This window comes from Xiphophorus maculatus, chromosome 5 (genome assembly GCF_002775205.1).
Source record: "Xiphophorus maculatus strain JP 163 A chromosome 5, X_maculatus-5.0-male, whole genome shotgun sequence".
NCBI lineage: Eukaryota > Metazoa > Chordata > Actinopteri > Cyprinodontiformes > Poeciliidae > Xiphophorus > Xiphophorus maculatus.
The window spans coordinates 30,738,748-30,756,161 of record NC_036447.1 but is presented as its reverse complement, the minus strand read 5'-3'; the positions used below and the strand labels follow the sequence as shown (position 1 = coordinate 30,756,161).

The 17,414-nt window shown below is 39.0% G+C and overlaps 1 protein-coding gene across 1 annotated transcript in view; it reads right to left on the bottom strand.

The window, feature by feature from the left end:
* Positions 1-3,986: 3,986 nt before the first annotated feature.
* Positions 3,987-17,414, bottom strand: part of LOC102233885 (collagen alpha-1(XI) chain-like) — a 53,413-nt gene continuing 39,985 nt past the window's right edge. Inside the window, exons 43-66 of the mRNA XM_023333092.1 lie at positions 16,933-16,986; positions 16,791-16,844; positions 16,465-16,572; positions 16,328-16,381; positions 16,169-16,222; positions 16,030-16,083; positions 15,888-15,941; positions 15,658-15,765; positions 14,098-14,151; positions 12,103-12,156; positions 11,950-12,003; positions 11,793-11,846; positions 11,605-11,712; positions 11,453-11,506; positions 10,743-10,796; positions 10,553-10,660; positions 9,528-9,581; positions 9,363-9,398; positions 9,205-9,258; positions 8,782-9,100; positions 8,557-8,669; positions 8,395-8,463; positions 7,277-7,510; positions 3,987-7,198 (exon numbers count right to left, since the gene is read on the bottom strand). Coding sequence (XP_023188860.1) covers positions 7,052-7,198; positions 7,277-7,510; positions 8,395-8,463; positions 8,557-8,669; positions 8,782-9,100; positions 9,205-9,258; positions 9,363-9,398; positions 9,528-9,581; positions 10,553-10,660; positions 10,743-10,796; positions 11,453-11,506; positions 11,605-11,712; positions 11,793-11,846; positions 11,950-12,003; positions 12,103-12,156; positions 14,098-14,151; positions 15,658-15,765; positions 15,888-15,941; positions 16,030-16,083; positions 16,169-16,222; positions 16,328-16,381; positions 16,465-16,572; positions 16,791-16,844; positions 16,933-16,986 — 2,106 coding nt within the window. The 3' untranslated portion in view covers positions 3,987-7,051. The remainder of the gene's footprint in view (positions 7,199-7,276; positions 7,511-8,394; positions 8,464-8,556; positions 8,670-8,781; positions 9,101-9,204; positions 9,259-9,362; positions 9,399-9,527; positions 9,582-10,552; positions 10,661-10,742; positions 10,797-11,452; positions 11,507-11,604; positions 11,713-11,792; positions 11,847-11,949; positions 12,004-12,102; positions 12,157-14,097; positions 14,152-15,657; positions 15,766-15,887; positions 15,942-16,029; positions 16,084-16,168; positions 16,223-16,327; positions 16,382-16,464; positions 16,573-16,790; positions 16,845-16,932; positions 16,987-17,414) is intronic.

Genomic DNA, 17,414 nt, shown 5'->3' with positions numbered 1-17,414 from the left:
TAATTGAAAGACTGAAGATAAATGATGTAGTACATCGGGACAAACCAGTATTCTTTTTGTTTTATATGTTGCACTATCTGACCCAATATGTCATTAACACAGACTGTGAGCTGTACAGAGGTGACTATTGTGAACAATGTTCTGACATTGAAGTGAATGTCGGGTGACATTCACCTGTCATTATCCTACTAAAGGAACAACAAGAGGACAATACAACTACCCTTGTAAACTGTTAAATTTGTGGAAAATGTTGTGAAACTTGCAACTCTAACATAAAGACAAAATGCTTTTTCAAAGACACTGATGTGTTGACCCCGATACTCCGATGGTCAGTCAGTGCAGATGATTTAAGATATCCTAATTCCTGACCCAGTCTTTGAAATTCCTGTAAAAACTTAAACTCAGTCGTATCATCTGTCCTCAGTCATTTGCTGGTGACAAGCAACGACTTCTAACACTACCAGCCTTAAACATATCTGATGTGTGGACAGAATCATCACACAAACTATTTCTCAGTGCTACGTAAAAGGCATGCTGGTTAACGGCATAATCAAATTCTAAGAATTGTTGTGATGACGTGGTGAAGGCCGGGCCTGGGTTCAAACCTGGGTTCAGCATTTGTGCATTAGCACTTAGATCTCAGTCCTACCCTGTTCCCTGGGGCAATGAGAGTTGTGGTTCCTTTTGGAAGCAGGGCTGGTTAGAAGTCAGCCGTTGGTTGTATCACTGACCACAGGGGGGATACATAGAAGAGTCGTCCTTCAGATTTTACAGACAGGAAACATCTGGTTCAGCTGCACCACGAGTCCAGCTCAGACATGATACTTAGTTGAGATATTTTTTTATTGATTTAGTTAAAGGGTAAAGCTGAGGTAACTAAAAATATCTGCATCAAATTCTACTTTTAGAAATTCTAGTATCCACCATTATGAAGAAAAAAGAAGAATTTATAGAAATCTAACAGGATTTAAATTTCATATCCTGATCAAAAATAAAAGAGGGTTTTACTTTATTATCAGTGGCCAACTTAATGCCATCCAGATCAAGTGATGGACTAAATAGTTTATTCTACATATGCTTTGGTTCAAAGGCAATAACTTCTGTTAATGGTGGAACATTTTCAGTTGAATGAAGCCGACACTCCAGCCATGTGAAAAATAACAGAAGATAGAAGAATGAGCTCTTAGTGCTCTGTCTGTGCTGCTTTGGTTTCTGAGATATTAAAAATGAGTCGAGGTCATCCAGAGGTCACCATTCCCTCATCTTGCTCCAAAACAAACAAAAGTAGTCTTACTTTTTAGTGCTTCATTTGTTCACATCTGAATTTTTAGCAACAAATCTCACCTTCTGAACTCAGTTTAAAGTCTTGTTTCCAATCAGTCCATTCTCTGATGATTGAAACATCAACAGTCACGTGTGAGCAAAACATTTTTTATGTTATGCATGCTGTGGCAATTACAGAAAATAGAATGTCATATTTGATGAAAGCATATACTGATTCAATTCATCGTGTCAGTCCAGGCTCCACATACCTACATCTGCAGTGTGTGTGTGTGTGTGTGTGTGTGTGTGTGTGTGTGTGTGTGTGTGTGTGTTGGCTTATTCTTTTCAGCTGCTGCTCTAACTGCTCCCTGTTTTTCCTATAAATTATCAGAGGCAATCATCTCAGATTAAATTCAGGGAAAAGATAAATGGCTTTTAATGCAAAGTAGAAGGAGTTCATCTGGGGAATTGAAGACATTGTTGTGATTAGAGAAGGTCAGTGTCTTGTTTCATTTGTTGTGTTATCTGTCATGGTGACTAATAACAGAATATATTAATGTACAGACAATGGCGAAATAATAAAAGAAGGCACAACACAGGGAATTTTTAAAAAGACGGAAGAGGACTCCATCTATAACTAACCAGGATCATTCTTTTCAATAAATAAGAAAACTTTTTGTTATACGTTTCTATAAATATTAAAGCATTATCTTTCCCAAACATTTGACTAAATGCATCTTGACCACATGCTTTTTGTAACCATCAAAAAGCTTCTAACATCATTCTGGATGTTTGCAACTCTTCACAGCTAAATTCATAGAGTCCAGATGAATTGATTGATTTCTTCAGACAGACTGAGCTTTTGAATATCAGCTTTTGAGAAGACCATCCCACAGGTTAATTGTTGTCCTGCTTTATCCACTCTAAATCTCCTTTTGATGTGTAGTTGGGCTGAGGTCATCTGAACTGAGTCATTGCTCTAAAATGAGAAGAAATTGGACAGAACTTGAAAGACCAACCCCAGAACTGTCAAAGTTGAAACTGCTGAAATACCAATGTACAGTACCTCTGCACAGTAAAATAAAAGTTACATTGCAGTTAAGGGAGAGGGCTTTGACCAAGAAAAATGCATTATGCTTCAAAAACCAGCAAATCGTCCAATCAAAATGAAGCCTATCAGCACTGATGTAAAGAGTGGTAAAAAATACAACTAGAATTGCTCCAAGTATGAACACTGAAGAAAGTGAAAATATCGTTTTTGTTTTACCTACTGCAGGTGACACCCCAAACTGCATAGCACGTCTCCCTGGTCTTGTGTTCTGAACCAGATTTGGTCAAAGAATATTTACAACTGTGATAAAATGTTCATTTTATAGAGCAGGTAAACAGGTTAGAGGCTACTGTTAGCACTAAAGTATGGATGACATGACAATAAGATTAGTCGCATTGAATTTACTTGTCAAAGGGGCAGTGAATCTGATTTCTAACTTGAAAAATGATTAAGTCTGATGTAAAACAATAGCAATTAAACTATACAAGACAGATAATACACAATCACATAGCCATATGGCTGAAATTTTGCTAAAAGAAAAAAAGCAATTAAAAAACAAATTTATCCATCCATTCAATATCTTACACGCTTATCCCTGCTGGTGCCGGGAAGGGTTCTGGTGCCCATCTCCAGAGGTCAACCGGTGAGGGTCAGGGTCACCCTGGACAGTCACCAGTCCATCACAGAACAACACCAGAATATAAACATGAATAAAATCTTTTTTCCCCAGGATATCAAAGAGCAACAGATTCCTCAATTTGTTTAAAAGTTATTGTTTGCTTTTTGGTCAAATTTGATAAAAATGTGATTTTAATAATTTAAATGTACATTATGTACCTTTATTAAAACACAATCACTTTCCAAACAAATATACTAAGAACAATGTTGGGTATTGACAAACATCAGTGTTTCCTCACAACGATATATATATATATATATATATAACTGTATTCCAGGTGGACCTATATAATAACACCATTATATGTTACACTCCAAAACCCGTGGATCAGCCACAACTTTAAAAGCACCGCCTTAATAATTTGTAGGTCTTTTTTTTAACAGAGGTCCAGCTTTTCAGGGAATGAATGTAGGAAATTTGTGTTGTGCTGAGTCCTTGCCAGGGATGTCCCAATCAAGATATTTCTTTTGCCCAAATATCTGAGTGATTTAAGGTAATGACATTTGTTAATAGTGAGTTTCAAATGTTTTACCATTACTATTGTGTGTATTTTTTTTAATTAATCAACAAAACTAGTCTTTTTTTGACTAAGATACAAAAATATCCTTTAATGTCAAAGTGAAAACAACTAATAATATGTAACATAAAATAAATGAATACTCAACTCTTTTAAATCGACTGACCTAATTCAACAGTGGTCCAGCCAGTTGGTGCTAGTAGTTTCACAATGAGTGGAGTGGAGATCACCTGAGTACAGGGATTGTAGTAGAAAGGCACCTGTGTCTAGAACAGGGGTGGGCACTCCTGGTCCTCGAGGGCCGGTGTCCTGCAACTCTTAGATGTCTCCCTGGTCCAACACACCTGAATCCAACAGCTGAATCTCCTCCTAAGTGCAGTCAAGTTCTCCAGAGTCCTGTTAACGACCTCATTATTTGACTCAGGTGTGTTGAAGTAGAGATGCATCTAAAAGTTGCAGGACACCGGCCCTCGAGGACCAGGAGTGCCCACCCCTGGTCTAGAAGGTCCATTCACCTGTTAATTGGTATTTCTGGTTGCCATGACAGCATGAAGACAAAAGCGCATTCCAAGCAAATCAGAGGAAACAAATTCTCTAAGATACCAAACCGCCCCTGGAGTTCAGCTAAATCCATCCTCAAGAATTGGAAGAAATATTTTACACATTAAATCTGAGACCAGATCAGGCCATCCTCACAAGCTGACTGAATGTGCAAAAACTAGACTAGTGAGAGCAGTCACCGGGTCACTATGACTACACTGAAAGAGCTAAGAGCTTTAGCAGCTGAGATGGGAGAGACTTTGCATTATAACCACTGTTGCCTATCTTCTTCACCTTTCAAACGTTTATGGCAGAGCAGATATGAGAAAGCCACTGCTGACGAAAACTCAATATAAAAGCTTGACAAGAGCTTTCCAAAAGGCACGTGAGACTCCATGATCAAGTGGAAGAAAGTTCTTTGGTCAGAAGAAACCAAATGCAGCTTTTTGGCCATCTGACAAGATTATATGTTTGGCAGACACAAAACACTGCAAATCACTACACACCCTGTATCCCCACTGTCAAATCCTGTTGGTGGGGAGGCTTCTTGGCTGCAGGCCCTTGAAGGCTTTTAAAGGTACAAGGTAAAATGAAAACAATAAAATATAGCTCCACAGGAATGGTTGGAAGGCACGGCGGATGTTCTGCAGTGGCCAAGTCAAAGCCTAGACCTCAATCCAATAGAGAGTTTGTGCCAGGACTGGAAAAAAGGGTGTTCACAACCAATCCCCACACAACCTGACACAGCTTGAAGAGATTAGCAAGAAGGAACAGAGTAAAATTGCAGAATCCAGATGTGGAAGCCTGACTGAGATCTATCCACACTGACTGCGATTGCAGCCGAAGATGCTTTCATTAAATACTGATTTGAAAGAGGTGAATATATTTATCATACATTGAAATCGGTTCCCACTTTGATGTTATACATGGAGTGAGGGGTTGTTAAACATTTTCAACACAAAAAGCTAATTTTGTTGCTTATGATTAATTAGTTAAACTAATACAAAGGGTAAAACATCCAAGGTAATGAGTGGTTTTTATAGACCCTGTATGTCCAAGACATTCTGATCATATTCTTTTGACAGTGACAGACATTTTTTTCCATAGCTGCTGCAGCAATATGAGGTTAGTTAGCTGAAGGAAGCTATTATAATGATTTGAAAATACATCCTTTATTTCTATAGATATATCTTACTCAACACCTGAAGTTACAGTCTTAAATAAACTCACAAAAGATTTATGTCAGGGTCTCCTGTGACTTAGTTTATGAATGGTGTTGACTGGAATAACTTGGGCTTTCATTTTTCTATATTGTTACTATGATTGAGCGAGTTGTAGGACCTGTTTTGTAACATCGATAAACTTAGCATTTTTTTGGTCATGAAATTTACTATTATTTTCCTCGTATAAACCGTGATCTAAGGATTTCTTAAGGAACAGAGCACAGAGCAGGTGACATCACACAGATAAACAGGAAGTTATATTTTGTAGTCTCTTTCACAGTAATTATTGTAAAAGGTGAAAAACATCTAAACTGTTTTACATATACTTGTAAATTTAAGAAAATGAATGACTAGTCTGTTATTTAGTAGCTAACACTGCTGACCTGCGATGAACTAACAACATGGACCTGAAGTTGAATTTAGTTCACTTTTAGTTCAGACTTCAATTCTTATAATGAAAACATCCTTGATCAGGACGTACCAGACATGGTGTTTGACATCAAAGAGGATTAACATGGATGGTTTAAGATAGAAGATATTCTCAAAGATAAAACATTGACTAATTATGAATCAATGTTTGTATTATACATTATGAAAGTGGTTTTAATGTTGTGGCTCATCAATGCAATGTGTTTAACTCATGATCACAACCACGCAACTACAACAAAACAAAGAACAAAAGAAAACAAAAAATTGAGGTTTGATGACAACAAAAAATATCTGAAACTGTACACAGTCACAAATATGAGATTTGAATTGTATTGAAATACATTTTTTATAAAACACATTAACTCTTATTGATGTCCTTCTTGGAAAAATTGTTAAAACATCAATGTTTTTCATCACTAAGAAAGTAGAGTAGAGAATATCTGTAGCAGTGTTAAGAGAATTTGAATGTAGGCTAAAGTCTATTTTCTTCGTTGGATTCGGACTTTCAGTGGTTGCAGGCAGTAAAGAGTAAAAAAGATCAGGTTTGTTGCTAAATGTTCATCATTCTGCCTCTGTCTTACTCTACTGCAGCATAAATTAACAGCAACTATTTTCCTTTTGAATAGCTTAAATATCACTGTTTGTCCTTTGACTTTAAACATCAAACTGTAACAATGAGTGTTTTTCCTCAGTTACAGTGTCCACACAAATGAAAGATGTTCCTCCTTCCTGGTAGTGCTTAGGAACACTAAGAATTATCATCAAACCCGATTCCAGTAACCAGAATTATTCTCTGTGTGTCACTAATTAAAAGTCAGCTTCTTCTTTATGATTTCTCAATCAGATATTTGCGATGAACACAATAAACTAATATGAACCTATTTGTGAATGCTGACAGTTTCAGTTATTTCATTGGATTATGCTGGATGGTCTGCATCTGTCAGGTTTAAGAATATTAATTCCTCCACACTGATTCCCTTACAGGTGACTGGAGATACATGTGTGTGACAAAAACCATTTGTTTTTTAAAGTCATTACTGAAACAGAAGCAGAGAAAACATGTTGAAGAAAAGAAGAAAACAAAAACCGTGAGGACATCAACAAAGGTGTCCTTCTCTTTATAACAGCATGTGAATCCACAGTGAGGCATTGTAGCATACAACAACAATGAACCAGTAACATACAAACCGAATGAACATTTGAGCAAGAGTGCTAGTTTGAGCCATGAAACATTGTTTACTGTACAAATTAAATATGTGATCTTGAAAGTTTTGTTCTCCCTGCATGTAAAAAGTGTCCAAGGCTCTTTTCTATTAAATTAATCCCATTCTTATGCCTTCCTGAGATTGTTAACCATTGAAGCAAACCGGGCCAACTTGGAAACCAAATTTCTGGTTCCCATTGCCGAAATCGGACACAGCTATGTCGATGATGGGGAGAGTCTGGGATGTCGGTGCCTCAATTTCCAAAACCGTCCTCTCCTGTCCTGAGCGTACCTGCACAATATCAAACAACAAAAAAGTTAAGCACATTTCTGCACATTTGCTTTAATGTCAGGCGTCTGCAACACTTACTTGGCAGCCGTCGTATAGCGGACTGATGTAATGTGCATTCTCGTGAGTCAGCTCCTCCCCGTTGCTGCCTCTGAAGCGCAGTGCATGTTCATGACTGTAGCTGGCCGCGTGTAGCCAGGCAGCAGAGTTGAGGCAGTGATAGGTGAATGTCTGCTTGGCTGTGGCACTGAGAAGCTTCAGGAAGGTCAGCTGAACGATGTGTATCGAGACACCATCTGACCCTGTGTAGGAGAACTGGAAGAGAGCCACAGAATGACACGTTCAAGCTAAAAGAATCATTTCATGGTCAAATACAGTGAAGACACAATGGCAACAAAGAGTAGCTCTGTGCACATCATCACATCATATATATACTGTATGTATATATATATATATATATATATATATATATATATATATATATATATATATATAGTACATCTGTGCGGGCGTGTGTGTATGTGTTAATTTTGACAAACATAGAAGCACAAATTCCATCTTGTATTCAAACTTTCGGCAGAGCCAGTTTATTTCTCTGTACCTCACAGCAGCCTCATTTTGTCTCCATGAACAAATCTCTGTCTTCAACCCTCAAACTTCCTGATTATACTGTTGCCTGTCAAAATGAAACTGACAGCCCGTGTTTTGTTTTCTTAGGTAAAATAATTGAAGCTGTTATTCTGGTCATTTGTGGCTCTAACTAAACCAACACTTTCTTTAAAAGCATCCCCAGGCCTGCAGAGAGCGTACCAATCAGTGCAGACTTCCTATCTATTCACTCAACCAATTTTCTCCATGGAAACAAACCAATCTGTGCAGACAACTTTTCTCTCTGTTGTTGTGGAAAAGAGTGTCACCTCAGCTCCATTACCATCGATGGTGCTTTTGATCACTGAACATTTAAAAAGCCTGGGAAATGAACTTGTGGGGACAAAAGTCGAAAGCATACAAGAACACGTTGTATGTAAACTCAGTGGAGAGACTCGTTTGTTATGACATGGACAGACGTTTAGATCAGTTTCTATTGATCACCAGAAATGGATCTCTGTTGCAAGAGTCATAAAATTATCTTTCAAATCACATATATCTCCCCATAAAGTCAGAATGAAACTGATGCAGATTTATTTATCACATTGTACCTGTTTTCCTTTCCTGAATTTACTGTACCAGGTGTTAGGTTTTTCCCCTTTCCATGCTGCTAATTTCACCTGATGGAAACAAAAGAACATGAAGTTATCTTGTACTGCTGTCAAAACAAAAGAAGATTTAGTGATCTCTTACTCCAAGCTGTATAAACTAACCGACTGGAACTTTTTGTCTGGGTACAGACACGTTTCTCCCTGTGCAGTAAAGTTACAGAAAGCTTTGAAGGCGTCTCTGTGGCAGCCCTGGTTGGGGTCTATCCAGTACTCCCCTGGAGAGGCAAAAAAACAAACAAATGTACACAAGGACACAAATGTTTTAGACATGTAAACCGAAGAGGTCCAGTTGTTCCGATTAAAAAAGTTCATAAAGTGATAAAGTACCACTGGGGAGCTCTGGATGGAGGAGCCACAGCTCCTTGCAGGTGCGTGCTGGGCTGTGGTAAGTCCCCATTGGGTTACGCAGACCCTCCACCTCAACTTTCATAGATGAAATTGAAGCAAACACTTCTTCCATGTCCTGAGCCTCATTATCTTTCGCCAAACCATCCAGTGTGGCCTGGTCGCTTTGCACCCAACCGTCGTCCTCTCCTCTGTCCATGGTCTCCTCCTCGTCTTCAACTGCAGCACCATCCACCACAAGGTGAGTTCTTCTTCTTCTTCCTCGCTCTGGAAGAGGCGAAAAACCAACAGCGGCCCGTCCCTAGGGAGAGGAAACGCACCAAAAGAACAAAGAAGAAGTTAAGGCAGAGTCTTAATGAATACAGACACTTTGATGGCACAACTTTTGCTATGGGCAGAACTCACAGGTGGTCCTGGAGGCCCCACAGGGCCGGTGTCTCCTCTGGGACCTATCGGACCCTAAATAGTAAATAATACAATGTACTTTAGGTTGTACTGTGGAGCTGCTAACAATGTGTCACAACAGGGAATAGTTAAAACATAAAAATCAGTATCAACTGTACCTGGTTCCCTTTGGAGCCTTTTTGACCAATAGCACCCTATTAGAAAAGGTGAGGTGTTGAAAAGAGAGAATCATAAAACTAGGATTGGTAGTTTTCCACAAAACTGGCAGGTTAGCAATTGTTTAGCCTCTTTACAAGCTGAGTAACGGCCTATAGTTTACTCACAGACAGTCCTGTGGGACCAGGAGGTCCAGGTGGGCCTGGTGGGCCGACTGGACCCTAATTTTTATACAAGGAAACAAAACTATAAGTAAACAAGACAAGCTTCAACAGAAACAAAAACAAAGAAATAGCTGCCATCTTAAAAACTGTTCTTGTTGCTCAACGTCTACTTGCTGCTGGACATTTCCCGATCAAGTCTGAGTTACGGTTGGTTTTCGAAGTTGCCATAAAACTCAACTCTTGAAACCCATTATTAGTACACTGTGATTTTATGTCAGCTGCACCCATAGTTTCTGCGAGTATATTGTTAAGGAGGGATGGTGGAGTCCCTGCTTGAAATTCTGTGAAAGAGGTGATTGGAGCCTTGTGTCAGAAGCCCATTAAAATGCTGTTTATGTTGTTTTAAACTGTGTGATTGTGAGAGTGAGTGGGAATAAAAATAGCAACAGGTATTTTGTTCCATATAACACAGTAGGAGTGTAACAGGTAAACCTTCTAAACTCCACTAAAAACCCACCTGTTTAGGATTGTATTTGAAACGTAATCAATTACAAATTTATTGATGGAACCTGATTTAATGTCGTGTTTTGATTGTTGATTCTATGTTTCATTGTGTTTCTGTGTTTGATATGATGTAAAGCACTTTGAAATGCCTTGCTGCTGAAATGTGCTATACAAATAAAATTTGATTTGATCTTAAGCTAATTATTAAGAAATCACAATCTATTTTCATGTGGATGCTTTACAAAACTGTATTATAATCAACAAATCTGGATTTACAGAAAAGTCTCAGTTTCTGTCACCCTTTAAAAAAACAGCAGGGACTGACCCATGGAGGTGCTGCCCGCTCAGATGTGGACACGAAAATGTAAAACATGCAAAAACATGTTTAAGAAATAGTGTTATCAATGTAAATTTTCCTTATTAATGTGTACCTACATGCAATCTGAATTATTTCACCAAGTGACTCTCAAGTATATAATTTCATTGTGTTTCTGATTAAGTTCTGACTCTGGGTGTTTCAGTACCTCATCTCCTTTTGGACCTTGAAGGCCTTGGCTTCCTGGTAGTCCTCTGTCACCTTTCTCTCCGATGTCTCCTGGAGGTCCTATGAGTCCGATTAGTCCACCGTGACCCTGTGTCCACATCATGAATGAGGTTACAAACACAACAGTGACAACATTACTGTAAAAGAATAGTTGCGTGTTTTTGATGAACCTTGTCTCCCTTCCTGCCAGGATCTCCCTTGAGGCCTGGTAAACCTGGTGGACCCTAAAGAGTTAAAGTTTACATAGTTAAAATCATGTTTGTTTGTTTTGTTGTTGTTTGTTTGTTTTTTTCCATTAATCTGATCAGATCAGTCATAAAACACTACTATTCATAGAATTTTGTTGATACATTCTCTCTACTCAATGGAAGAAATGCAATTTATTTTTGATAGCTAGAGATCATTATTATTAATGTTTGCAATTTTATTTATAGTTAATTAACATTTTAGCTAAATTCATACATTGTCCCAAACAGAAAACTTCAGGTTAACTATTTAGTGGTTCTCAACCTGAAGTCCAACAAGGTCGGTGTCCTTGAACCTTTAGATGTTTTCCTAAACTGCTTCTTTAGAATTCACTCAGGCTCTGCAGAGTCAGCCTAACAAACTAAGGTGGGGTGTGCTTAAACTGAGACACAGCTAAAAGCTACAGGACACTGGTAGTTGAGGAGTGCAGCGGGGAGACCCCCGCTTTGAATGAATCCCACCCATCCAGCTGGCCTTGTGCTTACTGAGGGAAACAAATGAAAGGTAACTGGACGCTCCAACTTGGCGATAGATGTTGTCTCATGTCTAGAAACGGTACACTTTATTTGTAAAAGTGCATGTTACTAATTAGCCTGATGCACATTAGCCTAAATGTTTCAATTTAAGAACTTACCATGGGACCTGGAGGTCCAGTTTGACCCGGTGGCCCATTTAAACCCTGCTCACCCTAAAAACACACACACACACACACACACACACCAAAAGAGAAACTTATTGATAGTGGTCTTTAGTCTGCTTTCTTCCTATTGGCACAAACAGACTCACTGCTGGTCCAGGGATTCCTCTCAGGCCCTGTGGACCATTTTTTCCTGGATGCCCTTGAGAACCTCTGGGTCCCGTCTTTCCAATGGGACCCTCCAGTCCAGGGGTCCCCTAGAATGACAGAAACATGGGACACTCAGAGACATGGTTCATTTCAAAAAATTTTTTAAAGAGATGCTTCAAATGTTTACCTTTGTTCCTTTCAGGCCTTCTTTTCCTTCCTTTCCGGGTTTCCCCAAGTGTCCCTGAATGTTTACAGGTGAGTTGAAAGTGGCAGGACATTATTCAAATAATGAAACTTGATACTGAGAGGAAAAAAAAAAAACACACACAATCAGAGATACAAACCCTTCGTCCAGGAGGCCCCGGTGGTCCAGGCTCCCCTGTTGCCCCTGGGGGTCCCTGAGGAATTCAAAGAATGAGGTCCCCTTGTATGATAACATCATCTTAAATAATGACATTAAGGATGTCAAAGGTCACAGTTTACAAAGTGAGACTTACAGATTTACCAGATTCTCCGGTGTCGCCTTTAGATCCAAGGAGGCCATCTACACCCTAATGAGGAAGGAACAGAGTGGGCAGAGGAAAACTAAACTACAAAACATGCATAGCTCTATTAAAAAGTAGCATGGAAAAAATATTGTGAAAAACACAGCTGAGAATTTACAAAAAACTTTGTGCAAAACAGTGTAAACTGCAAATATGCAATGTTAGTTTTATACACAAATAGCAGGTTTAAGACAAATGTAAAAATGCCAACAAATGTTTACATTTTACTTCTGGAGTGCTGTAATATTTATTTAGTTTTTTATTTACTTATTGATTTTGTCCTTCTGGAACAGATTACTATCTTTCACTACAAACATGCAACATTAATAAATAAAATATACATCCCATACATACATTAAGGAAATGTTATATTGATGTGATATTGTGTTTTTTTTTACAATGTTAATATAAAATATGTAATATTTAAACATAAATATAAATAAACAGTTGTGGTTAGGAGGTGTTTCCTTTCCTTCTATATTTAATATTTAAATGAAATATGTGGTTTCATCAAAGTTTAACTGCGATCATACTGACTTTTCTATTGTTTTGTTACAAAATAAATGTTTAGCTTTCATTCAGTCATTTGCAAAAATATTCATAACCCTTGAACTTTTCCATATTTTGTCATTTTCCAACCAGAAGCATAAATGAATGTCATTGGGATTTATTGTTAAAGACCAACACAAAGTGGTATACAACTGTGAAGTAAAAAGAAAATTATACATTCCTCAAAACATTTTTTAAAAATAAAAACTAAAAAGTGTGGTGTGCAAAGTATTCAACTCCCCTGAGTCGATACTTTGTGAAACCGCCTTCTGTGATTCCAGCTGCTAGTCTTTAGGGTTTTTGTCCATCGGCTGTGATCATCTGGTGATAACATTTTTTGCCCTTTCTTCTTTTCCAAACAGCTCCAGCCCAGTCAGATCAGATGAAGAGTGTTTGTGAACAGCATTTTGTTCACTTCAGTTTTGTTCTCGTCTGACCGAAGCTCCTCCTGCCATGTGTCTGCTGTGTCCAACATGACTTCTGACAAACTGTAAACAGGACTTCTTATGCTTCTCTAACAATGACTTTCTTCTTGCCACTCTTCCAGAAAGGCATTTGTGCAGTGATGACTAATAGTTGTCCTGTGGACAGATTCCCCCACCCGAGCTGTGGCTCTCTGCATCTGGTCCAGAGTTACCATGGGCCTCTTGGCTGCATCTCTGATCAGAGCTCTGCATGTTCAGCTGGACATTTAGGTGGACGGCCTCGTCTTGTAGGTCTACAGTTAGACCAGACTGTTTCCATCTCCGGATGATGGATTCAACAGTGAGATGTTCAGAGCGTGGGAAATCTTTTTACAGTCTAAGCCTGCTTTAAACTTCTCCACAGCTTCTCCCTGACCTGTCTGCTGTGTTCCTTGGACTTCATGATGCCGTTTTCTCTCCAATATTCTCTGACCCTCTGAGGCGTCACAGAGCAGCTGGGTCTCTACCGACATCAGATTACACACAGCTGGACTCTGTCTAATCACAGGAAGCCATCAGGTAACTTCTGAAGGCAATTGGTCGCACTCAAAGAAAAGGGGGCTGAATACTTCTGCACACCGCACTTTTTAGTTTATTTGTAAAATGCGTTTTGAATCACGTATAATTTTCTTTCTACTTCACAATTGTATACCACTTTGTGTTGGTATGACAGACAAAATTCCAATGAAATATATTTATATTTTTGGTTGTAATGTGTCAAAATATGGAAAGGTCAAGGGGTGTGAATAGTTTTCGTAGTGTGTATGTTCTTAGAATGTGATGCACATCAAACGTTCCCACACATACAACGCAAGCGTCTGAGAAATGTGTCATATGTTGCTGACTTACAGCAGTGAAGTAAACAGATGAACAGTCAGCACTTTCTGATTATTTAAAAGACAAAAAAAAAAGTGAATTTCAAGCAGGCACTCACATTGGGTCCTGCCTCTCCCTGCTGACCAAGGTCACCAGTCAGACCTATAGGACCCTGTGGAAAGAAGAAAATTCAAAAATACAACGCATTAAACCTTACAATCAAAGCACATACAGTATGTTGTTCATTTTCAACAATGTGAATTTGCTATTGCTAAAAGGTTTCAGATGTTTGACTGAATCTGAAGTGAGTCATTCGGCTAAAAGTTTGTTTCAAATAGAGAATATGGCAGGCATCTCTTAAAACATGTGAGAAAATATTTTGAGAAAAAAACTATTATTGGTCAAACAATATGTATACCTATGTTAAAAACCAATAGAAAAAATCTTTTTTTGCATTACAACAATCACACCCTTATATTCGCTAACCAGCTTTTCTCATGTTTGAAAATGTGATTTTAGGGATGTGATCAAAGTCTGTGATATTGGAAGGCCTCTGTGTCTTCACCTCAATCTTTAGCTGCAGCCACAGACTCAGTATTTCATTTACGATCAGAACTCTTCACAACAGAGGAAACACAAATTAAAATAAAGGGTCAGAAAGAAAAACGAACTAGAGTTCTGAATCAGTTCAGGAAGGCCACAGGAAGGTGGCCGGTTACGAAGGAGCCGAGAGTCTGGAGGCCATGGATGACAGAGAACCAGGACTGCTGCAGGTCGGCCTTTCAGTCTGTAGCTAAAACTGTATAATGCAGTTATTCCCCTGAACTAAAGACACAAGCAATAAAAGCTTTTGTAGGCTGACGTATGACAAGCCTTTCAGATGATTGGTCCTGGTTGTCCTGGGTTACTCCTCCTCACTATTGGAATAATTTAGGTTATTCCTGGGCAGGTTCACTGCTGCTTTAATCTGTTTGTGGATTCTGGCTTTCCTTAAGTCTCAGAGGCTGAGAAAAGACTCTGTAACCATTTGGATGTTGCTGACTGTAGTTCTAGTCTGTCCTTGAATTTTTTTTCCATCTGTGCCTGATGCACTGATATGAGTTCATTTTGTCAACTTCCTGTTCTCAGACTGGTTCTGTTTATGTAATTTCTTGATTCTACAGGTCAGACAGGAATCAAGTCTGGCTGTGGCAAGTAGGATGAAGCTCTTTTGTACCTAATTATAATTAATTCATAGTTTAATTGGAAGGGGCCAAACTTTCTCAACAAGAAGACTGACTGCAGTTCCCACAAACATTTGATGGGTAATTGTTGCCCCTAACAGGGCAATTACTTTATCACATAGCTTTATGTGATAAATAAATGAAATAATTATTTGAAAACTGCTTCTTGTTATAGTTATGTTTATCTCTGTCTGATATTAAAATTTGTTTAATGATCTGAAACATTTACATGTGACAAACACTCTAAGACTAGGAAACCTCTAAATGGTAAATACTTTACAGTATTTGTGTTTTACTTTAAAACCACAAATTTATATAATACTCATTTATTTACTACATCTGTTCAATTCTTTAGGAATCGATTCTACATTTCTATTTACAACTAAAGTTGTTTGTGTATGCTACAGTAATGTGTGTCATTGCACATCATACAGTACACTGTGAGTGGCCCTTACACCATTGCCCTTTGCTCCATCCTCTCCTGGAATGCCTCTGGCCCCCGGGGGACCGGCGGCTCCTGGAGGGCCCGTATCTCCCTTTTCACCTTGGTCTCCTTTGTCACCCTGTAAGCAACAGGAGAGGAGTGAGGGAATGTAAAGTGTGGGAGACTCTTAAGGCAATAACATTAATTGTAAAATACATTTTTATTCCAAGGATTAGCTAGCTAAAAACCAAACAGACTCACTAGCCTTCCTGGAGTACCGACTGGTCCAGGGTCACCCGCTTCTCCATCCTCTCCCTAAGAGGAAAAAAATATTAAGTGCAAAAAAAATATATATGAGAAGTATTAGGATATTCAAGTGAAAACAGTGAAGGTTTTTGTTGACCTTTTCCCCCACAACACCCGGCTGTCCAATCATCCCAGGTCTGCCGGTTTGTCCCTGTGCCACACAAATTATGTTTATTACTGCAGAATTTAGTTCTGGAAAGATTAAAGATTCAAAAACAAACGCCTAAGGCTTTTACCAGGCCTCCCATAGGTCCTTGAGCACCATTGGGGCCTTGTAGTCCAGGTGGACCCTACAACCAGGTAACCGGGATAAATCAACCTTTTTTTCAAACATTTGTGACATTAGAAAAAAGGTGCGAAAGCAAACAAATAGAATAAAGAGAATATAAACTTACCATCAAACCAACATGTCCGCTCTCTCCCTTTTCTCCAGGTAAGCCAGGCATACCCTGGGAAAGTATGTACAGAATTATTTAACTGAAATAAAACTCAATTAATATCCTTCAAGAATCCCCACATTCACAAACCTAACCTGTAATCCTCTCGGCCCTCTGGAGCCCTTGAAACCACGGGGCCCCTCGTCTCCTTTGGGGCCGTACATACCCTGCTGCCCTCGAGGGCCAGACAGCCCATCTATACCCTGTTAGACAGGTGGAGTCTGGTGTGAACACATTTAGGATCAACAACATCTCGCGACATTAGTGACAACAGATTGATGGATTGACTGGGATCAATCCATTGTGATCGTGTATTTAGAACATAAATTGAATCATATTATGATATATTACATTAAAAAATGTCACAACAGACATTCAATAATCAGTCCTAACAAGACAGAAAAGAAAAGAGAAGACTCACTGGAAGACCAGGCTGACCAACTGGCCCCTGGGTGCCAGTAGGACCCGAGGGGCCCTGTTGAGAAATCACCAAAAAATTATGTGAAACTAGATGAGGTGACCATAACCGATCCTTCTGAAGCACAACCCAACGCCCCACTCACCGCTTCCCCCTTGTCTCCTTTGCTGCCTTTCTGTCCAGGTCCTCCCTGCTCCCCCTGTGGACATAAAACACAAAACATCTGGAAACTTTCCGCTTGACCAGCACTGAATGGTGAGTGGCCGACTGAGAACTTAAAAATCCAACCTTCCTTTCAATTCGTGAACAGACCATGCCAACAGCTAACATCTCAAGCTAACAACAGTTTTTGATATGGAAGTGGTTACTGAGGGAAGAACACTCAGATCTGCAGACTTTCAGTATCATTGAGGTGTTGCAGAACAGTTGTAGGAATCTATTTAAAATGAATCTGTATTTTCTTCAGTTTCAAGCAGGCTGAGAATCCAGCAGAAAACAGGAAGACTGAAGGAATTACAGAGAAGTGGATTGATTTTTTTTTGTGTTGCTGTCAAGCTGAGTTTTGATGCTGGGTGTGGAAAAGTTGGCAGCGTTGAGATGAAAGTCAGACTGCTGCTTATACTAAAT